Here is a 21,141-nt window from a genome sequence, read left to right on the forward strand (position 1 = left end):
AAAAAAAATTAACAAGACCAGTGGACAATGACGTTAGCCCTGCAAGGAACATTACTCTTAAAGGGACAGCACGGGACACAGGTTTGCAGGGAAATTTAGACAAAAATTACACAATAAGGATGTTTCATGCTTTCATTTCAACTGGATTTAATTGATTCACAGTCATGCTGAGATCAAGGTGTTCCTGTGGAGGCAAAACTGTCCAAAAACAGAAGCAAATACAGGGGGAAAACATTATGAATATTCCACACAAAAGAAGAAAACAGCCAGAAGGAGAGCATTAGAACGCACAAACTGATCTACCCCCTGTAGTACACCACACACACTCTTTACAAGAGTATGGTAACCAATCCTGGCTGTACTCACATTGAAAAAGAGCAGGCGGTATCTCAGTACAAAGCCACTCAGGAGGTTTGAGGCAACAAAAAGCTTTTCATTAGTGAACTATAGACATGGGACAACTTGAAATGAAGAGGTGTAGCTGTGTCACTGTGCCCAGAGGAGGCAACCCATCCCAGCAACACACCTACATAAACAGTTCTAGTTTTTCCCGCTGTCCTCAAAAGTGTTGTGGGTCAAAAAGTGGTCAGGAGGTTTGAGAAGAAAATCACCTTTTTGTTGCTGGAGGTGAGTCTCCAACCTGCTTTACCGTGAAGCTACCCCCTTGCTGACAGCAGTCATTTCTCAGAGTCTTTTAACTCGACTTCTTCCCTCTCATCCCTTCGCTGCCATTTCTGTCACATTTCTTATATAAAATCCTCTCTTTCTCATCTATTTTAGACTATGCTTCATGCAGCCTCTTGTGTTATATGCTTTTAATAGTCTCTTCCCTCTCTAACAAGTATGTCCGCTTGCTTTGAACTTTGATATCTCAAGATTAAGAGGCGTCAGAGTAACAGCCACGTCCAAACGTGTGCTGCACACAACGCTGTTGTCGTTGATGATGTTGTCATTAAGTCTGCGAAATCAGACATCAGTTTAATGCCAAAAGCTGTTTAATGCTGAACAGATGGAAGCAGATGACTCGACCAGATGGTTAAAGCCACAACAATACAACTTTTTCATGTTCACAGCAGCCATCCAGTCTTTTCATTTAATCATTACGTTTCTCTCCACATCATCACCTTCTTCCCTTACTTTCTATATTTACCACCAGGGAGAACTGGAACAAGTTGACGACAAATGTCGGAAAACTTGGCAGTTTTTTGTTTTTTTTAAATAGTTTGGTTTTTTTTAAAGGTACTGGGAAACAATATGTGGAAACATATTGTGGTGGCATAATACTTAAAGACAATTAAAGCCAGCATTTTTTAAAAACAGATGCAATACTTCAAGCTTCTCTAAACACCTCAAATCCAGTCAACTTACTCTTTACACTAAACTCGGGATGAATGAATTTCACTTGTCAACTCTGCATTGAAAATGTCTTCAGAATGTTAATTCTGAGCCTGAAAAGTTATCTTTGCAAATTGTGACAGCTGCCAACTGCTCTAGCAAAGCTAATCACCCAAGATCCACAACCGCTGACGCGTTCATCTTTAGCTAGCATTAGGGATTGTTGATAAAAAAGAGCTGGGAGCTGCCTGTAACCTTAGTAGGCCATATTCTAAATGGGTAAAATGGTTAGCACCGTCATCCTGGTCGCAAGAAGGCTCTGGGTTCAGTCCTCCTGGCATGCAGTGGCCTTTCTGTGTGGAGTCACATGTTTTCCAGGTACTCCAGCTCCTTTTCACAGTAAAGACATGCACGATAGATTAATATCTGGTGATTCTAAACTGGCAGCAGGTTTGGATTTGTCTGTGTGTTTTTCCCAATGACATCTGGGAGAGACTCCAGTCCCCCGACCCATGACACCAAGGTGGATAAGGAGTTAGGAAAAATCAGTGGAATGTAAATAAATTTAATATTCATCTGAGAGGAAAAGAAAAGTGGAACTCTGCGCAGTTGATGCGTACAGCTGGGTTTCCACCAGGAAAGTTTTTAGTGCAGAGGGGTAGTGGCTGTTAATAGAAAACTATGCATCTATAACTGTGCTGCCTGACTGATAAAAGCTTCATGCACCACAAGTCTCTGACAGTCTGATAATTCCCCATTTAAAGCTGAATAAGAGAGAAGTGTTGTTCCATTCTTTTCAAAGCAGCGCCCACTCAGTGTTAAATGTCCATTTTATATATCTCAACCTTAATATTTTATTTAAAAATTAAGGTGTACTTTGATTAAAGTGCAGACTTTCAGCTTTAATTAAAGGGGCTTAACAAAAATGTTCACATTAACAGCTTAAGGAATTACATTAATTTTTAAGCACAGTATCCCATTTTCAAGAGAAGCTTTGTGGCAAAGCAGGGCCTGTTCCTGTTCCTGTTCCCTTGTTATCATAAGCTGAATGCATAAAAGCTCTGGAGCTGATTCCAAGTGTTGAACTTGCATTCATGTCAGAAGGAGCCCATCATTGAGTTGCGGGGGGAAAAACCCAAACTTGAGAAGCTGCCAAATCAACAATATGGTGCACTCTTAAAAAACAAAACAAAACACTGCACCGGTCAGCTCAGCAACACCCAAAGGCCTGAACATACTGCACACCACAAGTGCTCTCTGTCAGCCTAGTAGACACACCGTTGGTATCACTTTCTAAATCTTCCATTAGCTTGTTCTTGAGTTATCACAGTCAAGTTTTCATTTCAGTTTTCAATTTAAAAATCCCAGGTGACTTCCTTCTTGAATTATTGTATTCACAAGATTATAAATCTCTAAGTTTTGATCTCCCGAGATTTTAGTTGACACCCTTACTAACTGAACTTAGGTGCCCATGATGCCCGCCCGGCCACCCAGCAGGGTGACAACGAAACCCCATCAGCCTTTTTACAGCAAAGAAAAAAATCAAGAGACAAAAAAGAAAATGTTCTTTTTTCCCCTGCTGTGGATGTGATATAACAGTAAAATGCTTTGGATCTGTGTTTTGTTTTATTTTCTTCAGTGTTTTTTTGTTTTGTTTTTTTAAGAATAATTTAATAATTTCCTTTTTTTATTTCAGTTTTCAGAGTCCAAGTTGGTACAGAAATTTCTGGTATCATGACTTCTCTAATTCCTGTCTTCAAATCTTTAGATCAATAGAGGTACCTCTGTCCCAAGGGACAACCCCCCCCCCCCCCCCCAAAAAAAAAGAAAAGAAAAAAAAACTGCTGCATTTGAGGACTGTAACACCAACTTGGTCCATTTCAGTTTCCTGAAGTTGGTATAAAGTGAACTAATGAATAATTCAGACTGAACTGAACACGGCATTACTTCTGAAAGCCATCTCGCTTAACTTTTAAGTGTAAAACTTCACACACTACCGTATATCTGTTAAAGACATTATACTAAAAATAATTCCTACAATTCTTATTGAATTTTACTCGCACTCGTAAAACAAAAAAGGTTGAGTATTCATAAACAGCCCTTGTATTTACTTCTACAGTGACAGAAAAATTGCTATTACTGCTAAGAAAATGTTTTATGCAAACCTTGAGGAAAACAATATTTATACAAAAGTCACTTCAAGATTAACTCCGATTAAGAAAAGCAAAGCACTGAAGTGTAGAGGAAACACAGAGCTGTAGCTTCTCAGGTCAAACTCCATTTGTTAAAAGCAACTGTTTTTCATGCATCGCACCACAGAAAGCAACATAATGCATTTAAGCCAGAAACAAAAGTGTGTGTATGTTTTTATACATTTGCATATACAACATGACAAAAGGCCTCCACCTCTTCTTGCAACTGTTGCATGGACAGTCCTAGCATGACATCATCTATCCTGGCTTTCACATTGCATCCTCAATTTATCCTGCATCACACAACCTTCTAAGTGTATACTACATATCACTTATTTTCTGTCTTCATAGACGGTTGTAACACCCAGACTGATGCAAACGACTGACAGTAACATGGAAGCATGTGGCCTTTTCCATTTGATGCTTTTGAGCTTTTATTTTTCATGTTTGAAAGCTTGACATTTGTTTTTTGCTCTCTGGGGAAACTGCTTCAAAACTGCACAAGCAGCAGCAAAAACGGTGTAAATCAGAAAAGCAACTAGTCAGCATGGTAGCAGAACTGTCTGTATCAGTTCCAATAATATCCAAGCCACAGCACACATACAGCACAATATCTATGACACCACTCTTCCCCTTTATGTGCCTGTGTTCGACTGACCTGAGAGTAGAAATTAGCCATAGTCGTGGTTTCTATGTCTTTCTTTCCGATTATTTCCATTTTCACCGGAGCCGACGGAAACTTGGTTGAGAAGTAGTCCAAAAAGTCCGGCAGGTACTTAGCTTCTCCGTGGACGATTCCCATGACATAACGAGCAGCCTGGAAAACAGTCAGCAGTTTTAATTTAGATCAAGATGACGGTTTAGGAAAAATATTTTAAATTACTAGTCTAAGAGTTTAAGTATAAATGAGGGATGCACCAATCCAATTCATTTGATCACAGATATTCTACAAATACCCAAAGTACCGATCTGATACCATTATGAAATTAATAATGTTGAGTCATCACTATAGGAAAAGATTACAATTTATTCTTTTATGGTTAAAGGTATGGGAGTAGTTGGCAACCCCCTGGCAACTAAAAATCCTATAACAACCACTAAATGACTGAAAGTGGTATCAAGGAATACAGATTTTTCCCTAGCAACCAGTGGCTGTCAGGAGATAACTGGTCTCTGAGCATGTGTGACGGTTTTAGGCAACAAGTCTAAAATTACAAACTCGCGAAAACATAAATATATAAATTAATAAATCCAAGACTATATATTAACTGAACTGCTATTTATTAGTGAAATAACAGCTTTTCAGTCATGTGAAATCACTTGACAAAGTTCAGGGTTTGTAGTCAAGTGAAAAACGTTTGCAATCAAAGAAGAGAAAAGCTGTAAACACACAAAAAAAGTCAAGCTTCAACTCTCACTTTTCATTCACATTATGAAAATATCTGACTGAATCCTGCCTAACCCATCTGAATAGCAGATCAGTGCATCCCCCGTCTACATAACTTAAAGGGTAAAGAAAAACAGTGTTTTTAATGAAACATAGTCAGCAGCAGGTGCTACACTGCAGCTGTAAATAACACTGCACTGAACTCAACATTCAAAGATCAATCTGATCAATACACATGCTGCACCTGGGACGCGTCCTCACTGAACACCAACGTGACAAACTCCTGAGCAAACCTTTCCCTCTGGTCCACTGAGAGAGAGGAGAGCTGCGACGTGTAGGCGTGAGCCACTAAGGCGCCTCCGTTAGGCTGGTTTTCTACGTGAATGTACGAGGCAAACTCCAGATCCGCCATACCGGGATACGAGCATTGCGGTTGGTGTTTGGTTGGGGAGGAAAGAGGTGACGTGGTGGACGGCAACGGAGAGTTAAGTGAGTTGTGAAGAGAGTTCAGGTGAGATTTCGAAGGAGAGGAGGGCGGGAGATGGGAACTTTTGTTGTTAGGTGGAGGATAAACAGGTAGAGGGGACTTAAATAAAGATAAGGAGGAGTCGTGTTTTATTTCAGAGGGGGAGGAAGACGAAGTGGGGGACGTGGAGGAGGGAGGGAGGAGAAGCAGGCCAGCACAGATGGTTTGGCAGGACCGGTGGTACATCTTCACGTGCTTGTGCTTCTCCCCTTCTTTGTGTTTCTTCTTCTTTTTCTTCTTCACTTTTTTGATTTGCAGCTCCTCTGAGTTGATCTTGGCTTTCTCTTTGTCATCTGGACAGAGCAACAGAAAGAGAGAGAGAGAGAAAGAGAGAGAGAGGGGAGAAAGGAACTATTGAAGGATTTTTGTGAAATACCACAAAATAAGAAGAAATCCAGCTCTGAAGAGGCTTTCATGACAGATTTGTTAGAATCCATCATGTGTTATTTGATGCACGGTGGATCAACAAACTCTCCCAGCTCCCTGCTGTGAGAATAGATTTCTCCAAAGTCCTTCTAGAAGCAAGTCTTGCAAGTTAGCAGCAATCTTAAAATGCCAGGAGGCACATTTATTGATGCATCATCTGAATTAACTTTAATTTCAGTTGTCACTGAGAAATAAATGCGCGAGTTATCAGTCAAACGTGATAAAACCCACATCAAAACTTGGCTGACTTAGCTCCAAAACCCCCTTTCCTGAAGTTATACTTCTATTGCCATCTGCGCCGTTGCAGAGTCCTCCTATAGTTTTCTATCCAAGCTTTGAGTGCCGTGTGTCTCTTATGTCACTAAATCAGTGAAATCAGTCTTCTTGCAATAACTGCAGCTCTGAAAATGCAAGTAAAATAAAGTGAAGGGGTGGGAAAATGGAGGCTAGAAGGAGTGAGGTTCTGAAAACAGGTTCAAAAAGAAAGACAGTAAAATTAAAAGCTTTACTCAGATTTTTGTTATTATTTATTTTAAAGCGTCTAATAATAAACACATTCAGGTACACATTTAATGCCCTACAAACAAAACAACTGAGAATAACGAGTACTAACTGTTTTAAGCAGATGACTCACTGCAAGTTTTCCCCAGTTGGTATATCTCCTGAGGTGTATGCATAAAATAAAGTGAAGAACATTGAAACTGAATCCCTTGAGAAAAGCAGATATGACTAAGCCAGAAAGCGCACTCTCCAGTGGCATATTTGCAAAGACATAATACCGTACATGGCAGTCCATCTCTTAGACGCCTCAGGCAGGACAACATGGAACATGCAAATTTATGCAAAGTGCTACTGTATCTGTTTGTCTATGTGTGAGTGTGTGTGTGTCAAAGCATGACAATTTGGATATATGTTGCTTTCTAGTTTCTGATTCCACAGTTAATAGTGTAAACACATGGACACGTATGCATTTACAGTAAATATATACGTGCACTTCAGTCATGATGACAGTGGTGCTGCTGCCCTCACCTCACTAATGCACATGCACAAATACACAGCTTTAGTCTAGTGTGTACCCCACACAAGTTCAATGCCACACAAGAAAGGAGGGAGACAGAAGAAAGCACAGCGGGGGTGGGGGTATTTGCAGTACAATAGCTGAGCTACTAATCCAAAAGCGCTTTAACCCATAGTCGCCCTCCCCCAATTCCCTGTACACCCAAACAGACGTTTATTCCTTCAACCTCCATCAAATCACAGATGAAGCAAGTTCAACATACCCAGGATCTCTTTCTGTGATCTGGCTTCACTTACCCCGATGTCAGGCTAAGCAGTCACACAAAGGCGGTTATCAACTGGATAACTGAACCCAGGGTTTCCCAATCTAGCTACACATGAACGAGGCGGTTTGGCAGCGTGTGACCAATCACAAACATGGAGAGGCCAACCGGCAGCACAGCGGAATATTTTACGAAGACGACCAACCTATAACATTAAAACAAGTGTGAAGTGATTGCTGAAGGCAGCAAAGCTGCTGTTACCTAAACAGCAGTGTGATTGATAGAAAAAGCACTGTACAGTAAGTGTAGTACTACAAAGCTCTAGCTGAATGTGTGCACTCTAAAAGCTTTCGTCAACAAGACTTAAAGTGCTATGCCAGCTATGTAAGTTTACCAGTTTCACTGGTTCTATCTTTAATACACCGGAGAATGTGACAGTTATGATCATGTCATAACACTATATACAAGGTTGCAGTAATATGAAACCATTTTAAAATTGCTTACAGCCAATAGCAAGAAAAAAAGCAATCTATTATTATATTAATGCTCTTTAGTGAGACACAAAAACGTCCAAGGTCAAAAGGTCCCAGAGATCATCCAGGAAATAGCCTATTATTTTCCAGAGAACTGATTGGTCAGTAGGTGGTGATTTTGTACCTTTCAGTCTTTTATCTGGAATATAGCCTGCTTTGAAGCACATTCAGTGTGCTTCATTGTTTATCGTACCAACGCTGAAAGTGTCTATTAATGAATAGAACCTATTTTTCTGAAAAATTAGAATATATACTTGATTTAAATAAATAAATAAATAAATAAATAAAATAAGGCCTTAAAAAATGAAAATCATAATAGACAAATGGAGTTGCTGCAACATGTTGCCACTTGAAAACATGTTTTTTCTGGTTTTAAATCTTCTCTGGATTATAAAACTCAATTCAATGCTGTTTTATTTCACAACAGTTGCCTCAAGGTCCTCTATATAGCAAGGAAAGAGCATACAAATTTTACAAAGAAAAAAGCCCAACAATCAGATGATCACATTGGAGTAAACACTTGACAACAACGGGAAGGAAAAAACTCCCTTTTAACAGGAAGAGCAACAAATATCTTGTTAAAGGAATACAGTTCACTGCTCTTCTATTTGCGATCTGTAAAGGGGAACAAGGATCTACACTTCTATTAGAAACCAATAAAAAACTGTTTCAACTGTATAATGTTTACTTGATGGTACAAACAGTTGATGGCCTAATTGTCTTTTGCTCATTTTATGTGTACCCTGATGAAGGCTACAGGCCAAACACATTGAAGAACAACTTTATTGCTTTACCAAACTACAAGTGTTGTTCGACCTTCAACCCAGAAAGTTGGAAGCAGGTGAATTTATGCCATAAACATCTACTCTACACAACAGCCTATGTTACCAAGTCAGCTGCCTATTTCTGCAAATTTTACAAAGAACAAGTTATTGTGCTCCTTCTTTCTATTTGGCTTAAAACCAACATGCTCCCACTGGAGATGTTTTGGCTTAACGGCTAAATCCATGCTGTTAATTCTCAACAGCTGCTTATTGCAGTGCAGCCGGCACAATAGTTTAACTTGATCACCTTGAAGTGCCATTAATAGAAGAGGGCAAAACTGGTGCAAAACAACATGAAAATAGTGATGTAATTTCATCCAGCTGTGTTTAAAGAGGTACAATTAGTCAGCTGAAATTATTATGATCAGGTGATTGTGAAGTAAATGTGACAGGCTTATTATTACGTGCCACACATTAAAAAAAAAAAAATCTTGTATCAGTCAGGCTTGTTGCATTCATTACTGTAGAAAATCACATTATATCTAGGGTAAAATACATTTCCCTGAAATAACCAATGAACTAAATAATTAGACTTTGATCTGCTAACTACCAGTTTTAATTATCCGTTATAATAGGTCTACTTGTTCAGCCATTGGCAGCTGCTCTAAAAAAATTTAAATTGTTTAATTTTTGTTCACTCTGCTGATGACTTTTCCTGGGCAAAAACTGCAACTTCCCTTTTGTTTATACACAAACAAATGCATAGTTGGACCATTTGGCTGGATGGTCATGATCCCACTCAAATAAACACACACACACACACAGACCCACTATCAAACAGCCTCACTGGCAGTAAAGCAGACTTACTGTCAGAATGGTCATTTGCTGCTTATTGATTTCCTATACACGTTTCCACTGGCTGCCCCTCTCTCTCTTGGTCGTCCTTTTCAATTGTAAACTTAACACTCTCTCACTGATTAAATTTCTAACTTTCACTCCTGGTCTCTCTGTCACTGTAATACCCTCTGATTAAATGCCACACTCACTATTACAGAAAACCTTCTCTCTGGTGGGGAGAGCCACCCCCCCTGCCCCGCCTCAAAAATCTAATCGCAGGTTTCAGTGCGTCCCTTAAACAAGTGATTAAATAGCGGACTCTCTCACAGGACGGCTGCAGGATTAACACATGCCTCTTGCTCTCAGTCCAGTCTTTTCTTAACTCTACCCTCATAATGAGGGAATGAACCAGCATTACTAGGAAGTGTGGCCCTTTGACAGAAAATGGGAAGATTGAAATAGTGCACCAATTTATCTGTATGTAATTTCCATCTGCAGCCACTGGTCACGCTATGTGCCCAAAGCACAGCTAAGTCCTTGAAATGTCACAGCGGGGTCGTGACATACCATAACAAACTCCCCCAGAGCTCCCCAGCAAATCAAATCAATTGAAGTAAAATTGGCATGCACACGTGTCACTAAGTGGTTTGTGCGTATGAGCCTGTGTCACTCTTTTTTTTTCTTCTTTTAAATAAAGAGAGAATGGGATGGGGTGGATCTTAAAAAGCAAAACATTCCCGTTGATAAACGGCTGAACTCAGATTACTCGCGCACAGTTAGGTGGAGATTATGATCACAGCGCTCTGCAAATAATTCACTACTGTCAAAAGGTTAACAATGAAAGTCGCCGCTGCACCGCATTGATAAGGTGTGCACGCGCACACACACGCACACAGGTGAGCCTGACTTCGCCAGCAGGGTTGCATCAATAATGGATTCAGACAAGTGTTCAAAGAAAACCGCCATCTTAATGTATACAAAACTGAACAACAAAAGAAATGTGTTTAAGAGCAAAAATATATTTTTCTCATCATTCTAAGAAGATCTGTGACAAGAATATTTAAAAGTTTGATCTAGATAATCACCCATCAGTCACACTCTAATAAACAGGAAGTTAAAACCATGCCTGACAACAGAAACAAGCACAGAAAGGCAATTACATGAGAGAGTAACAAAGCTAAACATATTTAGGGTTGTAACTATTAATCATATTAAAATGAGTTGGGGGTTTTGTCACTTGTTTTAATTAACTTTAATATAAAAAGACAACCACTTTAAAGTTTTCTATTTCTGGGACATGAAAACGGATTTTGAAGAGGGCCAATCAATCACACTCAAGTTTTGCTTGAGCTGCTTATAATTTTTGCTTTGATCTTACACCAGGCCTGTGTGAGACCAATCAGTTCATCTACTGTCAGAAACTAACCATTTTGGCTCCCTTTCTTCCCCCTTTAAGCCATCTTTCTTTTTTATTGGCTGCCTATCCCAAACTGAAATTTATATTGGCTATATATAATAATGATAATAATTATAATAGATTACATTTATATAGCGCTTTTCTAGACACTCAAAGCGCTACATATACATCAAAATATGTTTACAGGAGATGGGATTTAATATAATCTGGTATTTAGCTGTGCTGATGCATCTAATCAAACAACTGTGTGACATGCGTATAGTAACGAATAGGTCATACACTCGCCTTCGTGATCACCATCTAATCCTTTATGACCATCTCCCTGAAGATGATCATCTTCAGACCATCTGCTGCTCAACACAGAAGCTACCATTAATGTGCTGCTCTTATTTCTATTCAATATAAAATAAGGTCAATACAGCATGTAAGCTGCTGGCTTTGGGAACGTGGAAAAGCATTAAAAGTAGCATGAACACAGTCAGGTAATTGCATATTAAAAAAAAAACAACAACAATGACAAAGTGATTTTGGCCTTCCACCAAAGAACCAACATTTTTTTCAATATTTAATAAGGTTTAATCAAACTTGAGATACATTTTTGTTTATCAAATTGGCAGTTAACAGGAAAATGTATGTAAAACTACATGAGGACTTGTTGTGTTTACACACAGCCTTCCCCTCAAAGGCTCATTTAACCCAGGGAAAGCCCTGATCAATGACATTAAAAAAAAGAGGATTTTCAAACTGAAATTACAGTCAGGACCTTTATATGGAACAATATTTGGAGCATTTTTATTCTGTTTGGACTTTTAAAAACATCAGAATCACAAAAATAAGACTGCACATAAACAGAGCTACTGTAAAACATGTATTCTAATGGTCAAACATTAAAGAATCACATCAGAAATACTTATTTAAACCAACCTGAGAACAAGAGCAGGCAGAAATAAACACCAATAAAGCTACAAAGATTATAAAAGACAACGAACTAGCAGAGACAAAGGGAGCAAGAAATGGGAACAGGAGGGGATGACAGACTGTGACGACTCTCAGCTTCTCCTATTACAACCACTGCTGCCTTAATTCAATAAACCATAAGGGCTAAATAAACCATAGGCACCAACGCTACATGTGAGGAGCAGCAAAGTTAGGTCAACCTAACACCAGGGATCAAGTTCTCAGTGAAAATAAAAGGTTGTAACTCTGGTCACACTTGAAGAGTTCAGCCATGACAGCTACAGTGCTAAACTGGACCTTTTCTAGCACACTGATCGAATTCTTTTTCTGTTTTTACCCTAACACCCACTGGGATGCTGAGCAGTTGTGTATGCAGCTTGTACATTGGAAACATAATGATGATTTACTGTACAGCGCACTGTGGAAGTGGGTCATGTTTGGTTACCTTAGCAGCAGATCTGAGCTCCACTTGTATATGGAAAAAACAGCATTTATGACTCAATGCTACGCTACTGCAACATGTGCGATGTGTTTTATTTGCATGGTTTTTGTTTCAGTTATTGCACACAACACACTTACGTTTGTAGTTGTAGTTTACTTTTATTTTAGTAGTTATATTTTCTGCCAGCAGCAGCAAATTAAACGCTGATCCATTTTAATGTGCAACTTTCACTAATAATAGAAAGAATCATTTAATTCATCTCTATAAAAGTCACTTAGTATGCATGTGTGCAAGTTTCCACCAACCTTTAATCGGTTGCTTGACTTCTCCATTCTCCCTCTTGATCTCATTCATCACTTTGTGCTTCTTCTTCTCCTTTTCTTTCTCTCGCTCTTTGACCTTCTTCTTCTCCCTCTCCTCTCGCTCCCTCTCCTTCGCCTTGTCCTTGGTGGAGTGATCTGTGGAAGCAGTGAGCAACGTTTCATGTCTCGATGGTGAAAGCACATTAGCATAAGATCTCAGATGTACCCCCACGCAAGCATGTACACAGATGTTTGAGGGCACTTTGCTCGCTCCGATTTGCTTCTCTAACAGCTCACCTGTTCTCTTGCCAAGCCCTTCACCTCTGCTATCACTCTTGACTTTTAATTTTGTTGATCTTTCCTCTACAAATGTTTTTTCCCTACTGCTAAAGGGGAAAAAAATCATCCCATTACCAAACCCATACTTTTATCTAAGCCCTGCAATGACCTTCCCTTTAAGAATGCAGCAGCCGCTCTGCAACTTAACTCAAAACAGCACAGTTTCATCAAGACACACCTCATACCCAAAAAACGTAACCCTCTACTATCATTAATATGTTCCCATTTAATTTTAAAAGTCCTAAAATCCTCTCTTTGCTTTTCAGCTTATTTTCTTTTCCTTTTCTTGCACGTCTCCATCTGAGTGTTGAGCAAGTGTAGCACATTGAGGAATTGGAATGCGTTCTAATGCAACGCTCGGTGCAAATCGCTGCGGATGAGAGCATCAGTTTTAAAATGTCAGTATCACATGCACACACCTTTTCAGCTGGATTGTTGGAGAGCTTTCGGAAAGGTGTGTTTAAGTGTGAGGCACCCCGGCAAACAGACATTTATTCTTTAAATCTGCACGTCTCCCCTCCAGCTGAGCTAAAAACCCTTACCCATCTTCAAATAACACTCGTTTTATACATTTTTGTATTCCTTGATTTGCTTTATATTTTTTCATTTCCTCATGAAAAAAATCCTTTGTGTTTTCCACAGTGTTATTTTGTCCATTCCTTCTTTTCCTTCCCAGAGAACTTTTTCCCCCCCCTTTGAACTCAGTCGGATCCATCTTTGAAAGGAAGCCGTGTTTTCAGACTGTTCACTCTTCTGTGGATGTAGGGAGTGGGAAAGTGAACACAGTGTGGTTGCACTCCCTGTTTGTGGGATCAAAGGAGAAAAAAAGCTTTCAAAGTAAAAAGGCTTATAGGAGCATTAGGAGAATTAGATGTACATTGATACATTTTTCCATCATAGTACTTAAATACATTTCAGCAGACTGTTTTGCTTTTGCTACTTAAGACGCAGGTGATCGTGCTCCTCATAGCCTGTGGTGAATAGCGGAATGCCAAGGATGTCAACGTTCCCTATGCAAAAGAAATGCTGCTAAATTACTAGACAGTGTAAGCTGCCTAGTGTAAAAAAACAGCATGTCTAAAAAAGACAATTTAGCTCCACAGGAAACAGCCTACAAAGGAGCGCTCACTCAGATCTGTTGCCAGATTTATAAAAACATGTAAGGCCATGCCAGAGCAGTAACATTCATAAGCCTTAACTTTAGAGGAAATGGCAGTAAATTAGTCCAGGTGGCTGATGTGAACTGAAAATATACAGTGAAGCATGTTGATTTCGCTCGCCTCGAGAGAAGGGGCTTTCCCGTGAAATAAAGAAAGGAACAGGGTGAAACCAGGGTTTTAACTGATGACACGATCCGAGAAAAGATGTCAAGGTTTCGATGGTCACAAGTTCTAAAGCTAAGTTCATATTTTCAGGGCAAAACAGCACAAAACTAGAGATCTAAATGAATTTGAAATGAACGGTATCCACGTGACTGAAGCATGTTTTCTTCCCCCTCTTCATTCCGTTTTCTGATTTTCTAGCAGCAGCCAGTTTGGAAGGAAAACACAGCAGGTAGTTTTCACGCTTTGGATGATCACAGGAGAGATAAGACTTTGAAAGACAGAGAGCCAGAGGCCGGCAGTTAGTAAACGTCAACGACGCAACCACTCATTTATATCTCATTTCTTCTTATCAAGAAAAAATACACCAAAATAAAAATTATCAGAAAAAATAAAAAATATGTGCATTCTGACATTTTAAAGTTGTTACATTTCAAAGGGAAACCCAGATCCCTTCAATTGTCTGCCATTAAAAATTAAGTAGCAAAAACAGAGCATAATTTATATTCAACAGCTTAAGTGCACCAGCTTGATGCCCATATTTACCCGTTAGCTGCTAATTCACATGATATAAAGTGCATTTTGGGTAAACTTTAAACAGTCATATCACCATTAGCGATAGGTGGCTTATTATGTTAAAGGTCTGCTTTATACTGCCATTATGATACCAGGCTTATCCTCTAGCCAAGGTTTCTCTTGTGGCAAAATCATTTTTTGAATACAGGCCAAAGTTTCATTTGAGGTTCTATTTGCTTGGGAAAGGTGTCACAGTGGTCCAGTGGTAAGTAATGTCACTTCACAGCAAGAAGGTTCCACCCAGCTGCAGACTTTCCATGCATGCATGTTTTTTGCTCATTTGTCGGCTCGTCTCCCTGTGCCTGTGTGGGCTCCCTAAGGATACCCCAGCTTCCTTTCACAGTCCAAAGACATGCTTGTTAGGTTAACTGGCGATTCTGGGATTGGATATCAATGTAACAGTGAGGCTGCGTCCACACAAGAAACTATCGGCAGCAACCTGGCAACCCCAAGAAGTCAATGACTTCAACAACATATGGAAGGGGAAAAAAGAAAAAGAAAAAAAGAAGATCATTCTAGATATAAAACTTTTCTCAACAGAAACTACCAGTGAGACTGCAGGATACTGCTGATTGACATATTACATGGTAGTAAATACATTAGAGGCTTACCTAGGCAACGGGTGGCCATTGCCCAAGGATACGCTACCATTGGTGTCACTATCTAAAGCCTGGAATGTCTACATATCTACCAGCCGTTAACTTAGAGGGATGGGCTTCTTCTTCATCTGTTCATTGTGCTTTTTTCTTTGTTGGGGGGATGGGGGGGTAATTAACAGGACCATGCAAATCTTGTTTTTTCAGGAAGAATCTGAGGCCTTCAAAGATTAGACACACTGAGCTCTCCACTGTGAACAACACAGTTTGAGCAGAATTTTCATGTGAAAATGTGCTGGATACTTGCAAGCTCACATTTTCAGCAGTAAACATGCTCTCTGTGACATACTGAGCATAACGGGAAGAAGAAAGAAACTTGCCCAAGGCCAAGCATGTGTGCATATTTTAAGGAGAAAAAAAATCAAAATGCAAAACACTGTAACAGGGAGCTCAGCGTTTTATCAGTTTCCCATCAGTATATACATGTACTGCAACTGCAATTGCAAATACGGTTGCAGTACATGTTAAAATGAAGGCTATTTTAATAGAAAAATACATGATGTGTGTGAAACTAGCTGTTAAATCTAAGCATGATCAAAAAACATTAAAGAAAAAAAAAAATCACTGCAGGGCTGCAGGTACACTCGTCTCTCAGGAAAATCCTGCTACTCCAGCTGGTCAGTCCACCCCTGCTGGTGTGGCAAATCCATGCTTCACCAACCAAAATTATTTAGCAATAGGACTCATACAGTGTTTGTCATTGTATTGGCAATACACACGCTGTGCTAAGGATCTTGCCATTTTTTTCAGAGGGAAAAAAAAATAGCCAAGAGAAACTTAATTGGGCGATGATGGTAGTTAAGCTTCATTTTCTCCTCAGTGTAATTCAGATGTGCAGCTCCAGACATATTTGGTGGTTCTTTAAGCATGGTAAATTTACATCCACACAATAAACTAATTATGGGCTTTTAACAGTAGATAGAAATACAGAGAAGTCAAAGCTACAACACAAAACAACCGTAACACTTGCCAAAAACTGAACTGGTTACATGAATTTTAATCTCTGCATTATGCAGCACAAGTGTCTGAATGGGCATAATATTAGGCTTTTGCACAAACAGATACCCTTAAGGACTTGATAATATTCTTGCTTCTGCATATTAAAATGGAAACAGACTGGAATTATGCTTTTAATATCACTATAAAATTGCAAAAGGTAATGACGAATTAATATTTACAGAATCTGCTCTAAGATTTGTTGACTGTAAGCATTGATGGTCTAAAGCTCCCACTAAATGAAGCTTCAATTATTCAATCAATAGAAAGAGAACAGCACTTTTGCTTTTTCTGTTAACAATGGTTATTAACAAAGGCAAGTTTGGAGACTCTAGCTGGTGAAAAAACAAACAAACTAGTAAACAGCAACGACATGATCTGAGATCAGCAGCAAGCAAATCCTGTCTGGCTATAAGCCCAATAAAACCAAGGTAAAACATCACCTACTGCTACTTAAGGGAGGCTCGCTGACAAATCGTGGCCGGTGGTAACATTTTGTGCAGCACTACAGTAAACTTCATTTATCAACAGTTCATGTCATCCTGTGATATAGCAGTGCAGAACAAGAATTTCAATTAAGTTAGTGGCAGGCAATGTACTCGATGATTAAATAACATACAAGTACCAGCTAATATACCTACTATAGCTTCTCAAAGGCTTCTTAATGTACAGTTTGTTTGGCTGCAAATACCGCCTGGCATACAGTGCTGGAAAGATGAAACCTTTCAACTTCTTATCCTGGTTGCTTGTGGTATTAATTATGTGACACAACAATTAATGAAAGTAACTCTCTATAGTAGGTCTTGGAACTGAGCAGAGAGACTGAGAATGAAGAGAAAAGACTGGAAGCACATCTGAAGAGGAGAGCTACGTCTGCTGTTTGGAGGTTTTTAAAAATAAAAATTGGTATTGACGTCATTTTTGTGCAACCTTTTCTTTGTATACTGGAATGCTTTCACTGGAACTTGGTCATGAAAACTCTGAGAACCTCTGATTATGGCTAAATGTATTCGACAAACTGCATTTGCAATATCAAACTGACACAAGGTCAAACTTGATTTGCAACTAGCTCGACTTCCTAATTATACCTACAGCTTAAAAATTCCCTTTTCTTGGTCTACTGCTCACTGCACTTTGTCTGACTCATGTATCCTATTTCAGCATCAAATGTAACTGGCAGTCACAGCTCCCAGGCACTTGCTTTTGCCACTAATAATATTACCATGATGATGTGATACCCTTTGGATCCCTGTAGGAAAGATTCTTTCCTTGCAGGAAGGTCAGAGCATAAATTGGCCTCAAATACATGTCCTTCCGCAGAACAGCAATCTTGTCAATTTCCTCATTTTGTTTAGAATTAATGTACATTTTGAGCTCCACATTCACATTCACACACTTCCTCATCTTCTACTTAATATAATTACAGTCTCCTACTGCTGGCCATTGAGCAACTCACTAAAGCAATTGGAGGTTCAGTGCTTTACTGAAGAGCACCTCAGTGAAACTGTTGCAGGAGCGGTTTTAGTTATCACTACTAAAGGCTGCATCTATATTTAGCTAGTCAGGTCCAGAAATGAAAATCATAAGCTGCACTAAGGGACTTTAAGTGGTATAACTGCCTAATGGAAAATATTCATTACAGAGGTTGGGGTGAAAATGGCACATTATCTGCAAAGCAAATCATGTGATGTTTTGTGGGTAATCGTTAAAGCCACATCTATGTGTTTTAAATAAAACGCTGCCACCAGCCACATATTTACATGAACATATTAAAGTTGCACTCAGCGCAGCCTGTTTACAAGACTGCGTGTCTCAAAGTGTTTAGGGCTACAGGCCAACAACACGTTTCCTTCTGGTTCCCTAATTGTTTGCGGTGACTGTTCAGAGTATGTCATGATCTCTTAGACTACCCAACTGGAAAAGGGTGACATCATGCAATCACATGTGCCCACCCTTGCTAGTGTCTAAACATTTAACAAGTGAATACATGTCCACACACTGGCAAGCACAAATGTGCATATGCATGGGTTTTGGCATGCTGCTTTGGTGTGACAAAAGGACGCTGATAATAAGTATTTGCATCCTTACTGACTTCTTGGTGTTTTTTGCATATTTGTCAAACTTATGTTTGAGATCATCAAACTAATTTTAAATGTCAGACAATGATAACCTGAGAAAATACACAATTAAGTTTTTTAATAATTTCACTGATTAGAGGAAACCAACAACAATAAAAAAAACCAAACAATCAAACACAAAAAAAATGCCCAAAAAGCTAACAACGCTCCAAACCTACCCGTGGAAGAAAATAATGCCTTGTGAACTTAATAACGGGTTGTGTCACCGCTGCAGCAAGAACTGCGATCAAGTATTTACAATAACCAGCAATGAGTGTTTTACATCGCTGTGGGGAAATTTTGGCTCACTCTTTGCAGATTTTTTTTTTTTAATTCAGCCACAATGGAGGGTTTTTTGTTTTTTTTTTTGTTTTTTTTTTGTTTTTTTTACCATGAACAACCTGTTTAAGGTCATTCCAAAGATACTTAAACTGATTTTCTTTACAACTGAATGAGCTTATCACCGATCAATTATGGGATGTCACCCAGGTCCTGAAGCAACAAAGCAGCTCCAGACCATCACCATCATTTAAGTGATGTCTTGTTTTCAAAGCTCTGGAAGTGATCGAGCCTGCTTTTAATTATGATTTAACAAGGAGGGGCAGTTACTTTTTCACATGGGGCCAGGTAGATTTAGAAAGCTATTCTCCTTTAATACATTAAACCATCATTTAAAAATCTGTTTTTGTATTTACTCAGGTTAACTTTGTGTAATATCAAATGTGTGCTGAACCGAAACAGTAAGTGTGACAAATGTGCAAAAAAAAAAGAGAAATCAGAAAAGGGGCAAATACTTTCACAGCACCATGCACCATTTTAAAGGACGCAATCGAGAAAATAAGACTATTTATCCCCCTCTCCCACCCAACCATCTAAATGGCATTTAACAAGTCCAGTGGCCACGCTCAAAACAAAATATTCTCATTAAAGTCCAAGTGTAATTACAACATTGTAGCAATAAAGATGTCTGTGTAGAAATTAATGCTTTGGGGGTGTGAAGGTTGAATTTCTGCATGCACAACTGTAGATGATGCAGTATCAACAAGCCACGGAGCTCTGTGTCTGTTTCCCCTTACAGCCTGGGGTTACAGAGGGGGGCGTGGTGCTCTACCAAAACAACACTTACCCTATAATGGCGGGCGGTTTTTATATTGTTATGACAGCACACATGTAACGCCAGCACGTACACAGCTCCCAAGAAAAATAAATACTTGCACACGCAGGGATGTCATTGATTAACGAGTCTCAACCATAACGCTGGTGTGACAAATTACAGCTCGTTTTTATAAACGTTTTTAAGATGCCGTTATTTATTTATTTGTTTATCTTTTAACTGTACTGGGTTAGTAGCTAACGTATATAAACAAGGGTGGATATGTTTAGTCAATGCGACGTTAATATGTTAAAAAAAAATTACCGCAGGACGAGCGCGGCTGGTTGCGATAACGGCCAGGTCGCGCGACTATACTGCTCTGGAACGCGGCTCCAGTAGAGCTCGAGGGTTCACAAGCGGGTGAACAAGCGACGGAAAGCTGGCAGCCATACTCCGCAGAGACTCCATCGATTAAAACTGCTGCGCTTTCACACGCTCCAAACTCGACGCGAACACGTTCCCGAGCGACCAAATATCAATTAATGCAACGCTCGAGGATTTTTTTCGGGCATCTTGCACGACGTTAAGGGGCGCCCTTTTCAACAGCAGCCATTCCGAAAAACGGGACCGTTTACAGGCAGATGAGAAAGCAGAGAAACTGTACACTCCGGGGCACATGTTCGTATCCCGAGCGGCTAGCCAAGTCACTATAAAAGGGCAGAACTCTAGCCTGCTTATAATAAACACAAAGTTTATTAATGCCACTAACTAACTCATAAAATAGATGAAAACATAATGGCTTACCTTTTGGTGGCAACGTGACATCTCCATTTTCTTTCTTCGCTGCAGAAATGTTATTAAATTTACCGACGTCGTTATTAACAGTAGTCCCAGATCCGGAGGTCAACAACAGTTTATGTTTCTTTTTCTCCTCTCCGCCTCCTTTCCCCTTTTCCCTCTCTTTCTCTCGCTGTTTATCCTTACTTAGTTTCTTGGATTTGGAGGAAGAAGGTGCCTTATGGAGGAAGAAATCGCTCTGTTTAAAGACTTTGTGATGGGTTATCGGTGTCTGGGACCCACCAGTAGCACCCACCGAAGACGGGTTGTTGTTGCTGCTGCTGCTGGCCGTCTTAACCGGACTACAGCTCCACAAGCCCGAGCTGTTCCCATAACTCTGCAGCTTCGTGTGCTGCTGGAGTTTCTCTTTACCGCTACCGTTGCCTCCCACTCCTCCGTCCCTGTTGAGTTTCTTGGGTTTAACGCTCCTCTCTTCGACTCGGACCTTCTTGGGCGGCGGCGGCTGGTTGAAATCACGAGAAGACTGGGAGTGGTTGTCAAGGGTTCCTTTCGCCTCGGTCGGCTTGCCGAGCGCGCTTTGAACGGAGGCTACAGTAGGAGTAGTAGCAAGAGAGGCAGCTCCAGAGAGGTGAATACTGCCCTGCGAGTCAGCCATCTTGAGGCTTCTCTCTCTATTTACTCTCTTCCCCCAACGGCAGCCGATGCTGCTTTTTTTCCGCGACGTTCAGACAGGCGATGAAGGGGCGGGGCCGAACTTGAATTGACAGCCAGGCAGCAAGGAGGCGGGACTCAGGCTCGACTGACAGGTAGCGAGGGAAAAAATAGAGGCGGGGCTTAAGTATATGT

The 21,141-nt window shown here is 39.9% G+C and overlaps 1 protein-coding gene across 1 annotated transcript in view; it reads right to left on the reverse strand.

The window, feature by feature from the left end:
- Positions 1–21,057, reverse strand: part of LOC146499586 (uncharacterized) — a 42,397-nt gene extending 21,340 nt beyond the window's left edge. The window contains exons 1-4 of the mRNA XM_085137244.1: positions 20,302–21,057; positions 12,402–12,554; positions 5,159–5,733; positions 4,186–4,344 (exon numbers count right to left, since the gene is read on the reverse strand). Of these exons, the coding sequence (XP_084993370.1) occupies positions 4,186–4,344; positions 5,159–5,733; positions 12,402–12,554; positions 20,302–20,950 (1,536 nt within the window). The 5' untranslated portion in view covers positions 20,951–21,057. The remainder of the gene's footprint in view (positions 1–4,185; positions 4,345–5,158; positions 5,734–12,401; positions 12,555–20,301) is intronic.
- Positions 21,058–21,141: the final 84 nt, after the last annotated feature.

Source organism: Neolamprologus multifasciatus, chromosome 17, assembly GCF_963576455.1.
Source record: "Neolamprologus multifasciatus chromosome 17, fNeoMul1.2, whole genome shotgun sequence".
Lineage (NCBI taxonomy): Eukaryota > Metazoa > Chordata > Actinopteri > Cichliformes > Cichlidae > Neolamprologus > Neolamprologus multifasciatus.